Source organism: Biomphalaria glabrata, chromosome 17 (genome assembly GCF_947242115.1).
Source record: "Biomphalaria glabrata chromosome 17, xgBioGlab47.1, whole genome shotgun sequence".
NCBI classification, from domain to species: Eukaryota; Metazoa; Mollusca; class Gastropoda; family Planorbidae; genus Biomphalaria; species Biomphalaria glabrata.
The window spans coordinates 10,410,230-10,435,351 of record NC_074727.1 but is presented as its reverse complement, the minus strand read 5'-3'; the positions used below and the strand labels follow the sequence as shown (position 1 = coordinate 10,435,351).

Sequence of the window (25,122 nt, the reverse complement as noted above, 5' to 3'; positions counted from 1 at the left end):
CTGGACCTGGAGCAGACTATGACAGTGATGTATAGACACCCAGACAGAGACATTAGTTGACACCAACACTGGACCTGGAGCAGACTATGACAGTGATGTATAGACACCCAGACAGAGACATTAGTTGACACCAACACTGGACCTGGAGCAGACTATGACAGTGATGTATAGACACCCAGACAGAGACATTAGTTGACACCAACACTGGACCTGGAGCAGACTATGACAGTGATGTATAGACACCCAGACAGAGACATTAGTTGACACCAACACTGGACCTGGAGCAGACTATGACAGTGATGTATAGACACCCAGACAGAGACATTAGTTGACACCAACACTGGACCTGGAGCAGACTATGACAGTGATGTATAGACACCCAGACAGAGACATTAGTTGACACCAACACTGGACCTGGAGCAGACTATGACAGTGATGTATAGACACCCAGACAGAGACATCAATTGACACCAACACTACGAAGACTCGAGAGGAACAATAAACTTGCAAACACTAGGGCTCGAAATACCACGGTCAGTGATACCGGCAGGACACATCGCGGATCTTTAGATTTATGTAGGGAAAAAGTGGTACTAGCGGAGTCCGGATGACAAGACGATAATTAGAGAATAAATTAGACATAGCTTAAGTACTGACTATAAAGTCAGAAACAGTTTGAGATAAGGGGGAGACGACTCAAACACGGCTAGGTGCTGGACCAGACCGATGTTGTAGGAGTCGATGTAGTATTGTGGAATACGACATGTGTTGTATGTTGTAGAAGTCGATGTAGTATTGTGGAATACGACATGTGTTGTATGTTGTAGAAGTCGATGTAGTATTGTGGAATACGACATGTGTTGTATGTTGTAGAAGTTGATGTAGTATTGTGGAATACGACATGTGTTGTATGTTGTAGAAGTCGATGTAGTATTGTGGAATACGACATGTGTTGTATGTTGTAGAAGTTGATGTAGTATTGTGGAATACGACATGTGTTGTATGTTGTAGAAGTCGATGTAGTATTGTGGAATACGACATGTGTTGTATGTTGTAGAAGTCGATGTAGTATTGTGGAATACGACATGTGTTGTATGTTGTAGAAGTTGATGTAGTATTGTGGAATACGACATGTGTTGTATGTTGTAGAAGTTGATGTAGTATTGTGGAATACGACATGTGTTGTATGTTGTAGAAGTTGATGTAGTATTGTGGAATACGGACATGTGTTGTATGTTGTAGAAGTTGATGTAGTATTGTGATGTACTACTTGTTTTGTGGTTGTTAGATTCAAGAACAGTATCAGTGCATTTCTTAAGGACACGCGGTAAGACGAAACTATGAATCTTTTCTTTAATGCACGTTTGGACGTTACGAGTTGATTTGTTGATTAAATACTCGGCTATTTGTAAGTGTCTGTCAACTTATATGTGACGGTCAAAGACGGTAGATTTATACCAGTACATATAACATCAAGACTATACGGAGTGTGGCGTGGGCTTCAGGATCCATGCTAAGACAAGAGAGAGAGAGAGAAACTGTCCAGGGTGGCTTGCTATTGTACCCAGCATCAATTTATATCCACGGCGAGAATCATTCTAGACATCTTGCCATCAAGAGCTGATGTGCAGTTTCTTGACAGGGTGATAGGATTGCGATTGATGATAGTTTGTAGTTCTTAGCTTCTGATATTCATACATTTTGCCCGGGGCCAATTTGAGTTTGTGTTTTTACAAAACTTCTCTTTGTAATCTTTTATCTGTCGAGATACTTACAATCAGTGTAGTTAAAAAAAAAAAGAAGCTAGTAAATAACTGATAATGTGATGTTAAAAATAAGTCATAGATTAAGTACTACAAGTGTCTTAAACACACAATTAATGACATATATTCAAAGCTTAATTTTCATCTATAGCAGACATGAAGGCGCTTTTACTTCTGACAGTTTTGGCCATTTTTCTGAGCTCCTATGTTGTACTCGGAGCTATATTACGTAATGTTGACATTGTTTTACCTACTACATTCATTTATTGCCTTGTTTTTTTTTTTATAATTTCTGTTATGTTCCCTTCGTTATTCACCAACCTTTCAATCTTCCAGAGGTTCTAATTATTTAAACATGTAGGCCTATACAGACCATTGCATAATTAATCTATGCTAATTAATAACTTTACTGTGATATTCTGCTGCTGATACTGGATCGCTATTTAATAGAGAACTTATTTTTTTTTATAGATTAGCCTACTTACTTATTTACATACTTTAAATGTGTGTTTTATTAGTTCGGCGAGTGGTCTATTTACTCTGCAATGCAACTGACAACCATAATCAATATACTATGTGAAGAAGACGGCTGGACAAGAGTTATTCTGTCATAGTATTTTCAATCCTACTTCCAAGAGACTTTATTATATTTTAATATAGCGAAATGTTTTTGTGCAATTCACTGTCTGGGGTCGTTTTTTTAAAATACGATAAAAACGTCAATTAGATTATAAGGTGTAAAGCAGATCATTTGGTGTAAAGCAGATAATAAGGTGTAAAGCAGATCATTTGTTGTAAAGCAGATTATAAGGTGTAAAGCAGATCATAAGGTGTAAAGCAGATCATAAGGTGTAAAGCAGATCATTTGGTGTAAAGCAGATCATTTGGTGTAAAGCAGATCATAAGGTGTAAAGCAGAGTTGTACAACCTTTTTCGACTCAGGGGTCTTTGATATTTCCGACAGGCGTGTTACAGGCATGACAATAAAAAAATGTTTGAAATCAATGGAACGGATTCTGTGCAGATTTATATGCACTGCACTTTGAGCACACATTTTAACGGGTCGGATATGTCCCGCAGGCCGAAGGCTGGGCTTCGTTGGTGTCGAGAATAATTGGTACCAAATGAAAGAGACATGGGACATACCTTTGAGAAATCACACCTCTAAAAATGAGAGTCGCAGAAGTTGAAGTGAGAACTTAAACACGAGCCAGATGTCAGAATTAATCTTTGGCTAAATATGTTGGTCGTAGCGGGGTCTTGTAGCCAAGTAGATCGAAAATTCTGCAATTTTACCTTAGCGGTGTATTTAGAGAAATTCACTTTTCTTTTTATTGTCCGCTTCTATCATTTTTATTTTTGGCGTTTTTCTTTCTCTCCACCAGCTACGCTCCTTTCCCCAGTAGAAATGTTGTCCTTTGATGTTGTGGACATTAAACAACAAGCTCTACTACTATACTTCTGTCTACGATAATGCGAGTCTTGGCCATTTAGACGGAAGTAGTGCAACCACCATTTTGTCAAAACTAAACTCACTCTCTTGATAAACAAGTTTAGTTTGACTATGCGTCAGGACAAGATATAAAATGAAACTATGTAACACGCTGATTCGACGAAGTGTGGTTTACGTTTTTGTTGGTGTTACTACTCCTGAACATTCACATTTTTTACTTTCTGTCCAGCTGTAACATGCGGCCCAGTACCTCCATGTCTACCCCCACCCCAAGGCTGTCACCTTGAGGATGTGATGGATGAAAATGGCTGCGTGACATGTGGTTATATTAAGTGCCCTTTTGTTATAGGATGATAAACATCGAAGGTAAGCTTCAAATACAAAGAATTATAGGATTTTGTGTAATAAAGAAATATAAAAAAATTAGTATAATATTTATAAATACAGTTCTTTAAGCAGAAGATACAGATATATGTTAGCACTGTTAGTACTGTACTGTTAGTACAGAATCATGAGTCAGTATAGAACCATAGGTCAGAATTTAATCATAGATTAGTATAGAACCCTAGATTAATATAGAAACATAAGTTAGTATAGAACCCTTGGTCATTATAGAACCATAGTTCAGTATAGAACCATAGGTCAGTGTATAACCAGTTTTTCCGCAAATGGTTTACAATTATTAAAAATACTTAACTAAACAATTTATTTTGAGTTTTTGTTTTAGAAGTATCAGACGTTCTTTTAAGATGAAGGTGGTTAGGCCTACCTCCTGCAGTAAAACAGGTGACCATCGTGTCGAAAATCTGAAGCGCATACCACGAGATTATTTTTGAAAAGTATCCGAATATCGACGGACCTTAAAATATTCTTTTTTTTTCAACATTTTTTTTTCGCATTTTTGCCGGCTAAATTTAGTTTATTTTAGAAGACCTAGTTAAACGTGAAGCTAACCACAGGTACCACGAGGGGGGTGAGATCCTGGTCCACTGATTCACGGGAATAGTATTGGCGCTATATAAGGTGTGTCAGTGAATTTAAGAAGAAAAAAAGAGGGTAGGCTAGAGTAAGAAGTTTGTGGTTCAGGCTGGTACTTTGCTGTGTGTGACAATTTGTTTTGATTGATCTGAGGATAGATATTGCTTCTTATGTACATACATTTGGAATATAAAAATAATGCAGCTTTATTAGTTTCAGGCACTAGTTTGTTCCGTTCTTTAAGAGAGAGAGATATAGAGAGAGAAAGTGTGTATGTGTGTGTGGTTTTGTGCGGTAAGAGCATAGTGTCTCATGTGTTTCTGTCTAACTCTTGGCAAAAGACTCAACTGGGGCCTGGAATGGCTTGCCAGCGATTCAACCCCTAGACAACGAGCCTGCACAGCCACCCAAGCAGCACCTATATAGAGGTGGTTTATGACAAAATTGTATGATAAATACTTGTAAACATTTGGGTGTTGGTAAAATTTGATTTTTTTTTTAAATACAAAAGTTTTTTGTTTGTTTTTTTTTATTTTCAGATACAACTATGGAATATAAGTTTACTTTAATTCATTTGTAGGGCTTACTGTTTAATGAATGAACTGTATTAAATATTGTTGTTTTTTTTAATGCAATATTTGAAATAAACATTGGATCTTAATAACTTCACTTTGATAAGTTGTTTTTTCTTTTGCAAATACCGAAGTTAGCATTTGGATTTAAAATCATTGAGATTAAAATTGAGAACTGTTTTTTTTTAATTAATTGTACTGACACTCCGCAATAATTAGATCTTGGTCGTCCTCTAAAAATAAAAAAATCTGACTTTTGAAAGACGCCATTATATTGTGAGTGTTCTAAAGGGAGTCCATCTCTTTCTTCGTGTTTCGTGACAATATGTCTATTGGTTTCAATTCACTTTAAATCAAGAATGTTAACTTACATAAATCGCTTATGCCATTTAAAGTTAAAAAGAAAAAATACATTCTAGATTCTAGCCAACTTTCTAACTTTCAACAAAGTAATGTAAAATATAAGTTGCAAACAACACATTGTTGCATTGGTTTCATGCTGTGATTAGAGGTCGATTAACACATCCCAACAAATGTTGTCTGGCAACATTGCAGATCCTCTCCAAGAGACTCGGATGTCATAGCTTTCAAGGATAAGATTTTATTTACAAGATAGACCAACATTTCTAATAGACTCATCAGCTTCTGAAGAGAGTCAGAGCTCCGCATTTTTGTTTAAACCTGTGTCTTTTTTGTTTCCCCCAATCACCAAAAAAAAAAAAAAAAAAACATTTGGGGACATAAAAATTTATTGGATGACGTCGTGAGGCGAGGTGGCTGAGAGGTAAAGCGCTTGGCTTCCGAACCAGGGCTCCAGGGATTTTTTATTTCGGGATCTTTGGGCGCCTCTGAGTCAACCCATTTGACATTCATCATCATTATCATGTTTCCTTTGCCTTCCTCATGGAACATAGGGCCTCAGTAAAAACACGCCACTCTCCACGGTCTCTTGCTAGTTTTGTAATGGCTTCCCAGCTCTTTCCTGTCCTCTCGTCTTCATCTAGTACACTGCGTCGCCACGTTCTTTAGTTGGGGAAAATTAAAGGCGGTTGGTCGTTGTGCTGGCCACATAACATCCTCGTTAACCGAGGGCCACAGAAACAGATGACCTTTACATCATCTGCCCCATAGATGGCAAGGTCTCAAAGGGGAGCTTTACTTAACATGTTTAGACACCTTCCGAAACACCCGTAAATGACCACTTTCCCGTTAAATAAGATTTGAATTGCTGAACAAATAGATCGTGGTGTTATATTACGTCAATAAGCATGACCTCATATGAATTAAATTAAAGCTCAACTTAAAAGTCAAAAGACTATGGAGGAGTCACCTAGAGAACACTTCCGGCTGACACTAAAAGAACATACGGATTAGGCCAAAACGCACCTTGACAATAGAGAAAAAAAAAAGAATTTTGAAAACTGTGGCTGACGTTGTTAAGTGCTCTTAGTACAATACGCAACACCTGCTTTAACTATTTTGTGGGCACCGCCTTTAATGAGACGTTCCACATCTGCGCGTGCCACTTTGATGAGAGTGCCCACATCTGTTTGTGTGTGTGTGCCGCCTTTAATGAGAAGTCCCTCATCTGTTTGTGTGTGTGTGCCGCCTTTAATGAGAAGTCCCTCATCTGTTTGTGTGTGCTTTTCAACAAATTTGATACAAATCATTTCTTATCTTTGTAAAGTAACAGCCTACATTTTGTCACTAAACACACATTAGTGGGATAGAAAGTTGTGGCGTATGGCCTACACTAGATATGGATTGTTGTTTTACATGTTTCGGATGTTCTTTCTGATTTTAAGATTATTGCATCCGTATCCCGAAGGGTTCGAATCCGCGACATCAATACAGCATTAATCCAGACCACACAACACACGACCAGGCAGCCATTGAGAGTTGACTTGTTCGAAACTTTAGGGTTCTCCCTACTTCTAGATGGAAAAGAGTTCAGGTATGGGTGTGGGTAGAGGGCAGGTGAGGAGGGGTCCAAAACGGTGCTCTCTTCAATTTTTGTGTTAACTGTTTAAGTACCTAATTAACTCTTTCTCTCCTAATTAACGACATTATCGTTGATCTTATCCCACTGTATTAAATTAATTTTTGTGTTTATAAACTTTAATTGGTGTTACATAAAAAGAGCATCAGTTCTCCTGTATGTCTAGACCAAAAGTAACATTTTCTATTTACAAACCAAAATGTTATTGAAGTTTAATGATAACAATGTAGAATATTGTAGAATATTCAAATGTGAAAAATAAAACACTTCTGTCATAACGTGAAACATAATTACGGAGATAAAGAGTTAATAAACAAATCTTCGATGTTTGTTTGATAATTCCATAAAATAAAAAATATTGTATATTGCATTTTTTAACTGCTTACTTTGCGAATTACAATTTAATGAAGATTGACCTTTTTTAAGCAATTAATCTTAAAATATTTTTATGACCTAGATCTATAGGCCTTTAGCGTAGGCTACTATAGGCATGAATGTAGACCTTGATCTACATATGTAACTTGAAAAGCGATAGTTAAAGTAACATAACCTATATATGTGATGAACATTAATTCGTAGTTCTCAATGCCCAGAGAGCTTGTCATTTGTTGTCAGCATGAAGACTGTACTACTTTTTGTCGTATTTTCGGTATTCCTGACCTCTTACGTGGCTTTCGGGGCCGCTATAGATTTAGGTAAGTTCAGTTCTTTGTCATTGAAAGTCAACTGTTGCTTATTTTTTTTTTGTTCAGGTGTAGGCCCAGATCTAGATCTATATTTTTTGATGAGCATCTGGACTGTGTAAAAAAAAAAATGAAAATAGTCATAATACAAACCAAACAACTGTGTATTTAGATTCCTGTATTGGTATCATGAAAACTGCTTGCTTCGTATCTCACGTATATTGCTTTCGTCTTGTCTGATGTATGCCATGAAAAATTGCTTACTTTGTATCTCACCTAAATTGCTTGCTTCGTATTTCATGAAAATTGCGTATTAAATGTAAATAAATTGCTTACTTTGCCTTTCACGTAAATCAAATAATCTTAAGTCCTTGCTTCGTGTCACATGTAAATTGCTTACTTCGTATCTCACGTAAATTGCATATCTCGCGTGAATTGCATATCTCATGTAAATTGAATCGTATCTTAAACACGCATTACCATTTTATCATTCCCCTAATCTGTTTTTAATCATTCAAGAGGAATAGTCGGATTCGAAGATAATGCCTTATTTTTTTAAAATACTGAAGCCTTATTTAAAAAAAAATACTTTCAGTTACGCTACAAATATACGGGCGCGAAACTTAACCATTGCGAAATTAGTTAAGACTTCCTGTGTATACCTAATATAAAACGACTTTTCATTTTTTCCCCCTCCAGTTGGGAATTGTCTCCTACTTCCAAGATGTGCTGCTCCACCTGCATGGTGTCACTATACCACAGATGCCAATGGTTGTATGACTTGTCAATTAGTGTGTACTCATGACCCATTTCTCATCGGAGACAACTGACATAGCAGGTAGGCCTACAGACGTTTCTATTAACTTTGAAAACAAAACAAACAAACAAAAACACTTCAGATTTGAAGATTATTACATCCTATCACAAACCTCCCGAAATAAATCGGTGGACCAAATCGAACCCATGACCATCGAGACGCCAGTCCAGAGCGCGTGACACTCGAACAGGCAGCTATAAGTGCAACATAACAAGTAGGCTAGGAAGTGATTTTGTCTAACCAGTAACGCTCAGTCAGAAAAGACAAATATTAGAATAGCCAAGTGTTCAGCAGTCTATTGACAGATTTACCAGGATTCAATGTGTAAAGTGAAACAAAACAAAAGGGGGGAGGGGAGGAAGCCCCCAGTCCTTGATCCCTCTACATTTGTAATGGTAACTCATATTTCTTAAAAGATTTCAAAATGATAGTGCAAGTTATGAAATGTTCAACTTGTAAGTCGAGTTTTAACTCTATCCACACCTTTTAGCTACTAAAATCTATTGGAACTAAACAAAACGGAAAAGGGGGAGGGGGGGGGGAATTATTTTCTGAGAAAATAAGAAGTATTATAGAAACTCGACATTGCAAGGGAGGTAACACATTAGCTTGGTGGGCTGAAAGATTGAAGTATTTAGAAACATGGGATTTAAAGGTAAATACACCCCGGTAATAGATTTAGAGAGATTAAATACCATGATTAATTAATAATAATGGCTTGTCTTCGAGTCCGAAGATTAATTAGAAATGCAGTATTTCCCGTGGCTACGCGGTCCCAGCCATGACCTACATATCTTGCCTTATGCGGTGCAGGCATAAACATCGTCCACCTGAGGTCGCTTTAGAATTTCTCTTCAGCGTCTACAAATGTCCTCGGAAAATGGAAATTCTTTGGTCTCAATGTAACTATTGGTAACAGTTTCAACGTATGCCCTATCTCTATAATAATAAGACTTGTCTTCAAGTCCGAGGATTACCAAGATCAATAGCATAGCAACATATCCTGCAATTTGTTTAATACGGTATATATATTTAGTATTTGTATAACATTTCAGATCACACTGAACTAGAGAAGAGAAACAAACAAGACAATTTCAAGATCATAACTTTTGTTCCGTAAAAGTCAGATTAAAAGTGATTGAAAAAAATGTGTGTTTATTTCTCCTCATGGATTACATCCCATATATAGAGATTTTTATGCCGGTATAAAGATTTAATATATGTACATGTCTGTGTAATAATGTGATATGACAATTTGATTCTGGGAGCACTATTAGTGCCATGGTGTGCTATTGGGAGGTGATTATACACTTTGATAGACTTTAAGCTGTAACACAGTGGACCTTTATTTTTCTGATTTTCCAATGCTGTCTGATACCTCTGCTAGACAGACTCCAGAGTAATATCTTCAAAGTTTGTTATTTGGTGAAACGATGAAATTGAAACATTGGAGGATGCAGTTGAGGGGAAGAAATAAAAATGTTTTGATGCCAATTTATGGGCAAAGGACCAAAGAAAATATGCAAAAATGTATCCCCTTTCAAATGCAATGTTTGATAGGTTTCAAATAGAAAAAAAATAACTTTAAAAAAAAGGAATCAAATCTTACCAATAGTTTTTTGTTTAGTGCAATTTCATGATTTAAGCTTTCTCAATACGCTGTGATAGCGCTGTGACGCTATCATTCGTCTGTACCAGTTGGGAAAGAGGATGGAAGAAAGAAGGGGTTATCTGGGTGAATATTTTCATTTTCGCTTTTTAAATGCATTAATAACAAAAATTTTTAAGCTGAATGACCTGGATTCTAACTCGATTCTACAGGGGACTAGAGCATTGTGGCTAAGTGATGAAGTGCTTGGCTTCCGAACCTGGGGTACAGGGTTCCAATCTCAGTGAGATTGGGATTATGAATTTCTGGATTTTTAGGGCGTCCCTGAGTTCATCCAACTGTAATGGGAACCTGACTTTAGTTGGGTTGATAGTTGAGCAGGCCATATGACACCCTGCTCATTAACTATTGGTCAAAGAAACAGTTGACCGTTACATCCTATAGATCACAAGGTCTTTAGGGTGAACTTTACCCTTTATAAAGTGGACTAATTAAACTTATACCACCACATCAGTCTAGTACAATTTTTTTCCCTTTTTTGATACCAAACAAAATAATTACTTACCAATATGAACTAATTGATTTTTTTATTTTTTTTTATAGATTCTTGTTTTGTCAGGTAATAGAATGTAAAATGTCAGCTTGCTCCAAGATTGAGTTTGGGAGAAATAATGTGTACAAATCTTTTACAGACATCAGTTGATATAAACATGGTTTTAAAAAAAAAAGGAGCAATTTACATTTTAAAAAAACAACAAAAAACAAATTATACATTTAAAAAAAAAATTTCCAATTTACTAAATTTATTTGCTGGAATAGAAAAAAAAAAAAATTTTAAAAAGCTGATTTTTAAATGTTTTTTTTTATTTACATAATCATAAATAAACATAAAAAACAAATAACATGCACATCTGTGAGAATCGATATGGCTTCAGTATAAAGCATCAAGTACTTCAGACAATTCACACAACAGGACATGTCAAGGCCACACTAGCCTGATGATGAACTAACATTAGTCTAAAAACTAATACATTAGTAACTGGTGAGTCAGTATGAAGATCACATTCTAGTCAGTAAATATACAACAGACAGACAAAGCGATTTAATCTCAGGTCATCATATAGAATTCATTATACAGACAAAGTTATCACAACAGTTAAAGTTTACTTTGAGCCATCATCACCTGGTTCTGATATAACAGACAGACAAAAAACACAAAATGCAAACATGTATTTGAATATAAAGCATTTCCGAGAAACGAACAAAAAAAAAAAAAAAGAAAACAAAATACAAATACTCTTTAAACATTTTGTTGCTCTGTCAGTTAAGACATTAGCTCAAAGCATAGTTGAACCCTTACTGAAATGAGCCTGTAACAATCAAACTACTCTAGAACCAGAAAGATTTTTATTTAAAATGAGCTTCAATGTCTAAGACCCCACTGTTGGGGAGAGCAGAATGAGATTGAGGAAATAATATCATATTAAAACCTGATAACATGAAGAACAAGACAATCAATTCATTTCGTGCTGCTAGTCTGTCAGACAACTCTGAAGTCTCACAACAAAACTTGCCTGGAGAAGAGAGATTAAATACAAACATTTTGGTCAGGACTACAAAATTACAACTATTAAAATGCAAAGAAATGAATAAATCATATGAATTAAAATAACCTATGTGTTGTTCTATCAGATACAGAAACTGATGAATAAAAAAAGGTGTAACTCATAATTCAATTTCATATCATTTTGTAAGATTGAATTCCTGACTTTTACCAATCATTTTCAAGATTATTGAAGTTTAAAATTTAAAAATAATTTTGATTTCCTTAATTAACAAATTTAAAATACTAAGAAACATTTTCTTTTTAAAAATAAACTAGATCTGGTTGTATAGGAATATTGTTCCTAAGTTTAAATTTTCATTTTTAAAACAATAGAAAAAAACAACTGACAATCTAGCACAAGGAAGATATCTGCTCTCAATGAATGCAAAAAAACTAAAAAAATTTGACATATTTTAAATTCCCAACTTTTTAATTTTCTTAAAGCCCTAAAACATTTATTCATGTAGTGGATGCCGAATGATATTATACATTGCAAAATATTTCTGTCATTCAGGTGAACCAAATTAGTAGTAAATTAATAAAACTTTTCTTTTGTTATGATAGTTACTTGATCTCAGGCATACCTTTCATAAATATTTACTTTAATATCCCAAAGGAAAAACAGTATAACAAATGCATTTTTAATTTTGTTTTTTAATTGTTCTATTAGGTTACTTTTGACTATATGCTGAAATACTTTTACAATGTGTTACTACCTTTTTTTTTTATTTAAAGAAAACAACTGATATTGATTTTGACATAATAACAGACTATTTCGAAAGCAGAAAATCAAATTAAACTAGAATCAAATCTGGCCTATTGATTTGCACTATTGGTTTTAACTACTAATAACAAAGTTGAAATTCATGTGATTCTGGTACAATAAATGTCTGCCAAGTTTACTGCTTTGAAATAGACACAATCCTGCTGCCATAAAACTTAATAACAATCAGCATTCAATTTATAATAAAAAGTACCTGGTTCTAATAGCTTCTAATGGCAGGCGGAATTGTAGCCACCTCTTTAGGACTCAGGGTACTGTCAATCACAGGGCGGTAGTCAAGTGTAACCTGAGGGTAAAATAAATAAATAATTGTTGATCCCGAGTACTAAAAAAGAATTCATGCTGTTAAAACTAAATTTATAGCTTAACAATACCAAAAACCACAACAAAAAAAGGTTAATATATAAACAGAATGACTGGAATAGCAGGTTTTATATTTGCAAGCAAAGAAGTACATTTCTCTCTCTACCTTTCCAGTTTTAGCATCAACATATGCAAGGGTGTGCTTTCTCCAGTGCTGCTCAAATGTTTTCTTTTGCTGACCCTCCAAAGGCTTGCTATAGTCGTATTCATCAATACGAGTCTAACAGTCATGTATGAAATAGAAAGGTTTTAAATTATAAAAACAATTTCAGAACATATAACAGGAGTCAAACAGAAATGTATGAAATAGAAAGGTTTTAAATTATACAAACAAAATCAGAACATAAAATATATTTGCATTTAATATTGCTATTGAGAACATGTTCAATATATCTCATAAGTAAGTTATAATGAAAGATTGATTTATTGAACCATTTTAATAAAATTATTTTTAAGTTAATTTGTTTTAGTTTATTAAAATTCAGAACATTGTGTGTGCCAATCGGGTTCGATCAATGATATTGTAAACTAAAGTTCTAGTTACTGGAAGTTAAAGTCTTAAAAATATTTCAAAATTAATGATTTGTTTTTTCTTATATACATGACAAAGAATCCAATTTTACTCACATGGAAATCTTCTCGGTGATGAGCTCCTCTACTTTCTTTGCGGGCTTCAGCACCAACAATGGTCTGCACAGCATTGATCATGAGATTTTGAAGTTCCAAAGTTTCAACCAGATCACTGTTCCAAATGAGGCCACGGTCAGTGACCTAAAGGAAAAAATAATTTTAAAAATATTTTAAATGATATGGTTCAAACAGGCTTTTTTTTACACTTTATGACATAATGATCAAATTTATCAGTTTAAGTCTTTAAATACACAACTAAATTAACACATTTACAAATTAATGTATATTTTGAATGAACATGTTATTTATAAGATAGAAAAATTAAAATTTTATTTGACAAAAATAAAAAAAACAAACATTTTTAATAAGAACAACCAACAAATTCAGAATTACAAAGTGTAACTTATCAAATCCAAAGAATTTCTTTCTTTCATTAGATTGGAAGACAGAAGAAACTAAGTCTATTTGGCTCTACCTTCAGATCTTCTAAGCCTTGATAAACTTTAGCCATTTTTTCACAGCCTTCTTTCAGAGTAGGGCCATCACGGAAAACACTAGCATGGTTTTGCATTGTCTAAAAAAAAAAAAAAGGTGTGAAAATATTTTTCAAAATACCAACATATTTTAGTGAATTAGAAATAGAAATAGAGGAAAATTAATTTATAAAACATGTTAACCAATCTAACGTCAATTTTTTTTTACAAACTTTTTGCATTAGAAGCCTCAGATCTGCTGTTGTTGTTTTTCCATCAGCATGTCTCAGGCGGTCAAGGTTGGCTACTGATTCCTCTCCAGCATTCTAATGGACAAAAAGAAACATCTAATTATAGAAATGTGCATATGTAATACCCACCATGCAATGAACATTTGCAATGGCAAAAAGGTAAACAAACCTTTTATAGTTATAAAGTGCTCATCATGAGAAACAAAAAATTATAATGCTGAAGAATATTTGTCAAAAATGTATTATTAATTAAAGTTGCTGAAAGTAAACTTACTTGTTTAATAGGTGCAAGCTTTTCTCCAGGTTTGTTCTCCTCGGCTATTGTATTGGCACAGGCTCTGCCAAATACTACAATGTCTAAGAGAGAGTTGGCCCCAAGACGATTAGCACCATGGACACTGGCACAAGCAGCCTCACCAGCAGCATAGAGTCCAGGAACAACCTGATCTCCTGTGGCCTTGCTGTACTTAATCACCTAGAGCAGACATCCAAAGTGACAGTTCAGCAAAAATTATATTTATATGGAAATAAATGACAATACCATGTAAAGAAATGCTTGGGAATGTATGTTTGAAATGGTTTTAAAATCTTTAATTGATGCTGGAGGAAGCTGGTTGGTGGCCTATGCCCTGGATGGGACCACAGGCAGAGATGATGAATTTTTAAAGTTTGCAAAATAAACTACTAAAAGGCCATTGACTAAATTTTGTTAACCTAAAAAAGAAGCCTGTATTTATGAACATGGATCAATAAAACATTTTTTTCCAAAGGCAAAGTAAAAAAAAGATTGAAGATTGTAAAAAGGAAAGGTCAGTCATGTTATAATGAATTTATCAACAAAACCACAATAAGCAAACTGTTGACTCACCTGGCCTTTGTAGTTGGTAGGTATGCCTCCCATGTTATAGTGAACAGTTGGGAGGACAGGAATGGGCTCTCTGGTCACATCGACACCAGAAAAGATCATGGCAGTTTCAGAGATACCTGGAGAATATCATTATTGTATGTTTTTTTTTTTTAGAATTTTAGAATTTATGAAATATTTTAGAATTCGATGAGGGGGAAAAATGGTTTTGAATGAATGCTAGTAAAATAGCAAGAAATAAATGACAATTATTTGGGAAAATTTTTTTACATAACCACCCGTAACTAATAAAGTAAAACAAACTAACCTGGCAAGCGTGTGTGCAATACTTGTGGGTCAAGGTGGTGAAGCTGAAGATAGACGTGGTCCTTCTCTTTACCACATCCTCTGAAACCAATAACAATTGATATGAAATAACCAGAACAAGACTTTTTAAAATTCTCTAACCATTTTTTTTAAATAAATATTAACTTAAAGTAATTAATTTTCTTTTAAATTCTTTACTTAAAATAAAAAATACTTTTTGTTCATTACAGTTTTAAAAAATAACGAAAAACTTTATTTGAAACAAGAATACTTAATGTTAATGTAAATACTAAAATATGTACCAACCTTCCTTCTCGTATTTCAATTGTGCTGGCACGAGAGACCACATCTCTGGAGGCAAGATCTTTGGCATTGGGGGCATATCTCTCCATAAATCTCTCTCCCTCAGAGTTGATGAGGTAACCGCCTTCACCACGGCTTCCCTCTGTGATCAGGCACCCAGCTCCATAGATACCTGCATGGTAAAAAAGATGCTTATATTTTAACAGGAAAATCTGGTCCAAAATTTCTCTTGTAGCATTTCATTCAGTGATAATCTAATAAATTTTTAATTTCAAGTTTCAATAAGACTGAAGACAACATTTTAGTTAAACCATTATTTAATCTTTTTTTTTTTGGTTAGTTGTTTTACAAAACTCTCAATGTCCTAATAACTTTCACTGATTTGTGTGGTACATTTATCATTAAATAACATCCAAATTTTAACAAAAATTTCAATTTTTTTAAAATATTTCTTATTAAAAGATATGAAAACAAAATTATCTAATATATACCCCCCTCCTTTTTTTCTTTATTTAAAAAAAAAAAATTAAGTAGACAATAAATGTCTTGGAGGTAAAATAAAAAGTAAACTTAATAAAAAAAATATAATTGCCTGTTGGGTGAAACTGAACAAACTCCATGTCTTCATTGGCCAGTCCAGCACGACTGACCATTGCTGTACCATCACCAGTACATGTGTGAGCAGATGTGCAGGAGAAAAATGTACGACCATAGCCACTGTGCAAAAAAAATGTTTAAAATAGGATTCACTGCATTCAAGAAGAAAATTAAGACTTACAGGTTCACAACCTTTTTTAGATAGTTTGTAATAATAACTCTTGTTTTATATATAACCCCCCTCCCCCAACCTTGTGAAACTATCAATAATATATTCTTTGAATGCCCAATTTTGTTTACAGCATGCTACTTTTCCATAGCACAGACTGAAATAGAACTTACAGCTCAGTAGCAGAAAGCTGGCTAGTTAAAGAAGAAGAATGTCTTATATTCTCATAGTGCATATAAATATATTTAACAATATTCATTTTCATTTAACATAGTCAAGTTAGCTTAAATAAGAATATAAGAAGTATCATAATAATATTTAACATTGATAACAATTACCCAGTGGCAATGATGGTGTTCTTGCTATGAAACCTATGAATGGATCCATCTTCTAGACAGAGGGCAGTAACACCACGACATTCACCATCTTCCATAATGAGGTCAAGGGCAAAGTATTCAATAAAATACTTGGTGTCATATTTCAAGGACTGTCAAAACAAAATGAAAGAAAAGGTCATCATAATGCTATTTGTTTTTGTCTGGAATCATTTTAGTTTGTTTATAACTTATTAGTATTAAAATTAAAAATATTTTAATTGAGAAAAAACCCCAAAAAACACACATTAACAAAAAGGAAATCATACTTGAAAAGTGATAACAGTGAAAAAATGCTAAAAATATAAACAAACAATCTATCTTTGATCATAATTCATCCTTGACATTTATAATTTATTCTTATATTTTGGCAGAAATCACAGATGTTCTACACTCAAAATGTATACAAAAAACAAACAAACAGAAAAATATAATTTATAGGCAATTGTATTGTATTCTTATTTAAAAGCATAAGTATAATATAAGGGTCTAAGTGACAAAATCATATAGTGTTTACTAAAAAGTTTTTGATTGACCCTGTTGTAGTTAACAGACAGTATCTTGGTCATTTGAGTTAGAATTATTTAAAATAAAAATAAATAAATAAAAACAAACAGATGAACTCTACATTACCCAATACACAAGACATCTTTTAAAAATATCTTCAACATCACTAAAGCAGATACACATTTTTTATTGACTAATTTTATTAGATTTTTTTTTATTGACTAATTTTATGAAGAGCTCACCCTTCCATACAAAGTATGCAACAAACTGTGCCCAGTTCTATCAGCTACTGCACAGCACCTGTGAGCCTGACCACCTTTGCCAAACTTTAAACTCTGTCCACCAAAAGCTCTCTGATAAATTTTACCATTTTCCAAGCGGCTGAAAGGCATACCATAGTTTTCCAGCTGAAAAGAACAGACAGATACATTTTAAGGTTATTATTTAGAAAAAAAAAGTTGGTTTCCATTGAAATCAATGTAGGCCTTAAGTGCAAAAAGTTGAGTTAGAGGATTAAAGTTTGATTGCAGATGTGGAAGTCAGTAATGTTTATAATTAGGGTTTGTTTGTTTGTTTATATGATATTGCAGTTAATTACAAGGATTTTATTAAGGCAGTAGTTTAGGTTAATATTGAGTGTTACTGTATTTAAATTGCATTACTGATATAATTTTATTGTATTTTGTGAGCTGTCTGATTCTACTGAATCATTAAATTGAACGGAGGTGTGGTAACTGAGGGAGTGGTAGAAGATTGGCTTCAGAACTGAGGGGGGTTGGCTTCTGAACTGAGGGGGGTCTCAAGTTAGAACCCTGGTGAAGACTGATATTTTGAGTTCTGGAATTGTTAGGATGTCCCTGAATCCACTCAACCTTAATGGGTACCTGACATACCTTGAAGAATTAAGGACGGCTGATTTTGTGCTAGCCACAAACAGATGAGCTTTAAAGGGATACTATATATTAAACACATAATACATTTTTTTCTTCAATTTAGAAAAGCCCTGAAAATTCTCTAATCTATGGTTTTCACCTCTATCACAGTCTTGGGAGCTTCCTCACACATGTAATGGATTGCATCCTGATCTCCAAGCCAGTCAGAGCCTTTCACTGTGTCATAAAAGTGATACTGCCAGTTGTCTTCCTCCATGTGTCCCATAGCAGCATTGATTCCACCCTATTTAGTCGCAGATCAGAAAAAAATAAAAATAAAACCTAAATCAAAAAATTCTACAGAGCTAATAGATTTTAACCATGTGCAAAAAAACACACACACACACACAAAAACAAGCAAAATATTTTTTTTTAATTTATAAAATTTACTAACTTAGTCAAGTGCAATTTCTTTCCCTTGTTCGAGATACCAAACAAAATAATTAATTACCAATAGTAAATTAACTAATTGGTTAATATTTTTTTCATTTATTTTTATGATGTCCCGTAAAAAAAATATTTTTTTTTGCAAAATTTCAGCTTGATCCAAGATTGGGTGTGGGAGAAATATACATGTACAAACTTTTTACCAGACTGACAGACAGAGTGAGTTGATAAATAAGCTTTGTAAAAATTATTCTCAAAACCTGACTTTTAATGATTTTAAAACTTGCCTGAGCTGCCACTGTGTGAGATCTTGTGGGGAACAGCTTAGTGATGCAGGCTGTTTTGAACCCATCATTGGCAAGACCAAAAGCTGCCCTGAGGCCAGCTCCCCCAGCTCCTACCACAACAGCATCATATTGATGATCTACAACTGGATAGTCTCTGGAAATCTAACGTCAAATACAAAAGAAAAAAACAAACTAATAATTACACTTTCTTAAAATACTTATTAAATTTAAACGACTAATTTAAGGTTATCAGTAATGAGCAACCAATTAATGCAAGCTACTTACACTTGAGGATGAGACTTTAGCATCAGTATTCCTACCATGGACTCGAAAATGAAAGTTTTTTACTGACACTAAGGGTAGACCTATCCTTCCAAGCTAAGAAAAAAAAATATATATATATACATCATATATCTCAGCAAAGTAATAACAGTTGACCTAAATACATTTTTATGCTAACTTGCAAACAAAAACAATTAAATAATTAAACTAAATTCATGTATTTGATCTAGAAGAGAATGAGTGTCAATAATGACCTCCAATAAATAGAATCTAGATCTGACTAATAAAAATTTAATCATCTAGATCTATAACTTCTATCTAGATTTAACTAGATCTATTCTATGAATGATTCATGATTAGTAGATGATGAAAGTGATAGTTCTAGAATCTAGATCTAGATGATAACTAGATCTAGATCTAATTAAAAAATTTAAATCTATCTTTTCTAGGTCTAGTTTTGTATTTAATTTGATAATCATAAATGATCTATAAGTTATAAGTTTTAACAAGCCTAATCAGTACCGCCTAATCTAAATTAGTAGATCTAGACTCTATATCTAGAGATATATTATAAATTCGAAAATATAGATTTATAATGATTACATAACAATCTTTCCCCCCCCCCCCTCACTTTGTATTATTTATCGGGATTCAACTGATTCAGTGATTGTGATTGAAGGAGACACTGACAGTACTAAGAAATTTTCGTGCTTAGCAATCACTTAAATAACATAACGTAGCATTGATATATAATGCAGCTTAGAACTACGTGATTACAAATAAATGTTTTTTCTACATCTTAATATTATACTTACAATATTACTGGCAGCCGCTTTTCGAGCGACTTTGACAGACAGATTTGCCATTGACGCCATTTACTTTCGTTATATAGTTTGGAGGAAATAGGTATCTTGACATGCGCACTTGATCTATGTCAGCGTTCTTAAAATTTTTTCATACATTTATTCTTATTTATAAAACACGTCAGAACTATAAACAATAATGCCAGTTACTACCAAATATATTTTGATGCTCAAATAAAAAATAAGGAGCGTTTCAAAAATATTTTTTTCATCACAGATCTAAAAATCAAAATAACCTTGACATTAGGAACAAGCAAAGTGACCCGACCTTGAAATTGATGTCGCAATTGAATTCTTTAATTTGTCGCAAAACAAAACATGTAAAAAAAAAAAAGTATAATTAAAATATTAAATTTCTTTCATTCAAAGTCTAGAAAATAATCTAGAAGCATTTTACACTATATTAAAGGCCTACTTTTAAACAAGTCTGAAATCTGTTTGGAACCCCCTCAACTTGAGAAAACAAACAGAAATTATAGAACAAACACAAATATAAACAGGGGCGTCGTCAGATTTATAACAAACAAATAGGGTCTATTAAGAACAGTGTTTCCCATATTTTTTTTTCTCAATGGAACACTTCGCAATTTCGAAAAATTTAGCGGAACACATTGATTATCTTTTAGGTTGAAGTTTTGCTTCTATTATTTAAATGTAAAAAAAAATAAAAAAAATATTCTAAATAAAGCATTTTTCCCATATCTATATCTATCTTATCTATTAGTATCTATCTATATATAGGCCTATATATAGCATATAAATAAGATGTCATGACTTATGGTATTGTGCCCTTGAAGAGCGTAACGTCTTGATATCAGACACGATTATTGTGGTGTCAAACCTGTTTCTATAATTTGACTTTGTTGCAACACAAGAAAATCCTGCTTCGCAAAAACAATTAAGTTATAGGAAACTAAATTAAAATAACGGCAGCTTGTTTGTTTGGTTGTAAAATGTTTTACATGTTTCGGATGTTCCTTCAGAGTTGAAGATAATTACTTCCTAGTCCAAACCTCCCGTAGGACGACGGGGGATGGGAGCGGGCAAGGTTTGAACCCGGAACCATCGATAAATCTGAACGACAGTCCAGCTCGCAAACCGCACGACCAGGCAGCTTGTTTTGAAATAGTGTGGAAGGTCTACTCTTCAGAAAAACTTGTCCAGAAATCATTTAATGGTTGATCTTTTATTATATCTTTGTTTAAAATTATAGTCGCAGATGCTAGATCAGTTCAAACTTAGTTCAAAGTTTATAGTGATGTTATAGAATTGTATTTGTTACCAAGAATCTTTTTCCTTCCTGTGTTTATATATTTAGGCTACTTAGAGATTCATTCACGAGTAATTAATTATTCCATCAATTCCTGTAATTAATTATTCCAGTAGCTTGTGGGACGCCTTAAAATGTGAGGCCTCGCGGAACATTAGGGTTCCGCGGCGGAGTCTGCGCTGTCTGGAAGTAAGAGGTGTCCTTCGTGCTACCAGAAAACTGAATTAAGGACCTGCAGCGTCACTACGAATTAAAGACACTGCGGCGTCACTATGAATTAAGGACCTGAAGCGTCACTATGGATTAAGGACACTGCAGCGTCACTATGAATTAAGGACCTGCAGCGTCACTACGAATTAAGGACCTGCAGCGTCACTACGAATTAAGGACCTGCAGCGTCACTACGAATTAAGGACCTGCAGCGTCACTACGAATTAAGGACCTGCAGCGTCACTACGAATTAAGGACCTGCAGCGTCACTACGAATTAAGGACCTGCAGCGTCACTACGAATTAAGGACACTGCGGCGTCACTACGAATTAAGGACACTGCGGCGTCACTACGAATTAAGGACGTGAAGCGTCACTATGAATTAATGACCTGCAGCGTCACTATGAATTAAGGACCTGCAGCATCACTATGAATTAAGGACATGCATCGTCACTATGAATTAAGGATTTCTTACATTCAACTTACTATAACTTTCTACAACAACTTGTTACCACATACTGTCTTGCTACCACATACTGTCTTGCTGCCACATACTGTCTTGCTTCCACATACTGTCTTGTTACCACATACTGTCTTGCTACCATATACTGTCTTGCTACCACATACTGTCTTGCTACGATATACTGTCTTGCTACCACATACTGTCTTGTTACCACATACTGTCTTGTTACCACATACTTCTTGCTGCCACATACTGTCTTGCTTCCACATACTGTCTTGTTACCACATACTGTCTTGCTACCACATACTGTCTTGTTACCACATACTGTCTTGCTACCATATACTGTCTTGCTACCACATACTGTCTTGTTACCACATACTTCTTGCTGCCACATACTGTCTTGCTTCCACATACTGTCTTGTTACCACATACTGTCTTGCTACCACATACTGTCTTGTTACCACATACTGTCTTGCTACCACATACTGTCTTGTTACCACATACTGTCTTGCTACCATATACTGTCTTGCTACCACATACTGTCTTGGTACGAATACTGTCTTGTTACCACATACTGTCTTGCTACCCACTACTGTACTTGATTAACTATTCTGACTTAACTTGACTAACTGAAACTCTTGATCTCTCCTACGTCCTAGCTACCTCATGTTCACTATTTAGATTTCCAGGCTCTGTATTCATAAAAGTTACCTAAGTACAATAAGGTACAACAAGTTCACTATTCACATAAATTTATCCATATAGAGATTGAATGAAATAAATCAGTGGTTCTCAAATGTGGTCCCCGAGACGACCGAAAGGGGTCCGCAGAAAGATGAAATCCAAGTAAAACACAATTAAAAACCAGTTTATCCGATAAACCAATGTTTAAACAAGGATACCACACATTCTGGTGACAAAAAAAACATATTCCAAATATATATCCTGCATCATGGGTCAGTGTCAAGAAGTTGTTGACTGCTTTCCCGTCTCCTTATTGAGTACAACATGGATTCATTGGCGTATTGAAACTCATCACAAAGAAAAGAAATCGACTAGAGATTTCTGTTCGTTGACCCGGGCATAAATACATTCATAACTCTTACCAACCTTATCCAAGTCATTAATTTTATAAAATTTTATTTTTAACAAAATGTGATACAAACAAAAGTTATACAAACAAAATTTATTATCTTAAAAACATTCCTTCAACATTTTTTTTGTTAACATTTGATAGTTCTATGCTATGCATTTATGAAGCATTTTTACTTAGGGGGTTCGTGGGCAAAAAAAAGTTTGAGAACCACTTCAATAGATAATGTTTAAATGTACATTTGTATACATGGAGATTTTAAAGGATTGTAATTATCGATAATGTGTAGTTTTATTTGTGTAGGCTACTATTTTGAACCCACGTATGAAGGTTCCCTATTTTTTTGTTTAACAAAGCTTAGGCCCTATATATCAACTCATTGTGTCTGTCTGGAACAAAACTCTGTTTCTCTGACTTTCCTTTCTCGAAACAAGTTATGACTTTCTTCTAGTCGAAGACAATACATGAATCAAAAAATAATATAACCAATTAAGTAATTAACTAGTGGCAATCAGTTACTTTTGTTTTATGTAGGAAAGGGAGATAAATCTTAAAGTAACGAGAGATATGTCACTAATTATGTTGTTATGTCCCTTATATTGTTATTATTTTTTTTTTATTAGTGACCCCCCGAAAGGGGAAAAGACGCTATTAGTTTTGTGTGGAATGTCTGTTCGTCCGTCCGTCCCGTTTAGATCTCGTAAACTAGAAAAGATAGTGAAAATCCGATATCATAATATTTTAGACCATTCAAAGTTCTGATGCAATAGTTACTTTTTTCTTTTCTGAAAGCGAAAAATCTATTTTTTTAAATCACTTATGAAGGTAGTTTCCCCCCCCCCCCCCCCCACAAAAATACACCACTTTATCGCCTATTCACTATTAAAAGTAACAAACACAGTGGGCTCTTAAATAGTGGAATTATCCATTTACCATATTGTTAACTGTTTTTGATTTTTTTTGTCAAAAAAATTTTTTTTTTTCATATTTGTATTACTAAGTTGAGTAAGTTCTGGTATACTAATTACTACATTTACAAACAAAAATGTTTAATTTTTTAAAAGAGAAAAAAAAACTATTTAGTATGCATATAAGTTGGACATAATTTAAAGCAAAAACTAATTAATACGTAGTTGTTCACATTATCGCGTGAAATGTAGTGCCACCATATAGCTATAGAACACACAAATAAAGGATTTTTTAAATAATTTTTTTTTTTACGGAAATGTTAGGCCAGGTTCACATCTAACTTCTCATTCACTTTCACCTATCCTTTGGTCTGCTAGATCACTGGGGCACCACTCAAGATCTGTCAACCTTCTTTCTCCATTCTTCCCTGTCATTTGTCTTTGCTAGAATTTCATTGGGATGTTCTTTCTGAAAATATTGAAACCTGCCTTTTTACCTGGACTGGGTGGACCACTTCGGGGGTCGATTTTGAGTTTGTTTGGTAACCTTGTTTTTTTTTAAAATATTTTGATGGTTTTAGTTCTTGATGTTAACAACTATTCCTTTGTTCCCTTGGCAATCAAATCATCGAATGCAATCCGAATTCTGAAGTAAATTTCACATATTTAAATGTTGGTGAAACTGTGTATGAACAATGTTTCGCTTGCTATCTTCATAACAGGGCGGCCTTAGATAATCTGAGCCTTCTAAAATGGGTAGTCTGACAAGTAGATCTAAACATTCACGAAAAAACCATGAGTTATAGTAGAGACTTAGACCTAGGTTAATAGACATAGATTTCCGCTAGATTTATATTTGAGAAATGGAATCCCCATATTGATGAAACTATCAAAAAATCAATCAAAGCATCAGGGTTTATTAAAACAAATTTCTATAAATCAAATAAGAACAGAAAACTAAAATGTTATTTAACCTTGGTTAGGCCAATAATAGAAAATGCATTAGCTGTTTGGAATCCCTCAACTCAAGCAAACATTAAGAAACTGGAACAGACACAAAATAGAGCAGTGAGATTCATAACAAACGAATATTCACATTTGACTAGAGTAACACCTTTAGTAAAATCACTAAATTTAGAAAGCCTTCAGGACAGAAGGCTCAAAAGTAAAGTAGCAATTATACATAAAACACTGAACCATAGCCTTCAAATACAAAAACAAAATTTAATAAAATACTCAGAAAGACACAAAGATGAAGGCACATTCCTCGTTCCAAATGATAGGACAAATTTGTACAAATACTCCTTCTTCCCTAGCGCTATTAG

General features: G+C 34.1%; 1 protein-coding gene and 2 long non-coding RNA genes across 4 annotated transcripts; 2 read left to right on the top strand and 1 right to left on the bottom strand.

Moving 5' to 3' along the window:
• Window positions 1-1,833: 1,833 nt before the first annotated feature.
• Window positions 1,834-4,863, top strand: LOC106080333 (uncharacterized). The gene is made up of 3 exons (XR_001220175.2): window positions 1,834-1,992; window positions 3,446-3,582; window positions 4,734-4,863. It is a non-coding gene; the product is annotated as an uncharacterized LOC106080333 (long non-coding RNA).
• A 1,629-nt stretch (window positions 4,864-6,492) lies between these two features.
• LOC106080326 (uncharacterized) lies at window positions 6,493-11,094 on the top strand. Of its 2 annotated transcripts, XR_001220173.2 has the most exons (4): window positions 6,493-6,720; window positions 7,359-7,460; window positions 8,148-8,286; window positions 9,321-11,094. It is a non-coding gene; the product is annotated as an uncharacterized LOC106080326 (long non-coding RNA). The 2 variants fall into 2 exon arrangements; XR_001220172.2 differs by lacking the exon at window positions 6,493-6,720 and having other exon boundaries at window positions 7,297-7,460.
• LOC106080325 (succinate dehydrogenase [ubiquinone] flavoprotein subunit, mitochondrial-like) lies at window positions 10,718-19,964 on the bottom strand. Its single transcript, XM_013241664.2, has 17 exons — window positions 19,806-19,964; window positions 18,994-19,086; window positions 18,709-18,870; window positions 18,135-18,278; window positions 17,345-17,509; window positions 16,560-16,708; window positions 16,048-16,172; window positions 15,459-15,627; window positions 15,154-15,233; window positions 14,850-14,965; window positions 14,256-14,456; window positions 13,964-14,056; window positions 13,733-13,831; window positions 13,255-13,398; window positions 12,734-12,847; window positions 12,458-12,550; window positions 10,718-11,448 (listed from the first exon to the last, which is right to left on the bottom strand). The coding sequence occupies exons 1-16, from the start codon at window positions 19,863-19,865 to the stop codon at window positions 12,464-12,466; spliced, it is 2,001 nt and encodes a 666-aa protein (XP_013097118.2). The 5' UTR covers window positions 19,866-19,964; the 3' UTR covers window positions 10,718-11,448; window positions 12,458-12,463.
• Window positions 19,965-25,122: the final 5,158 nt, after the last annotated feature.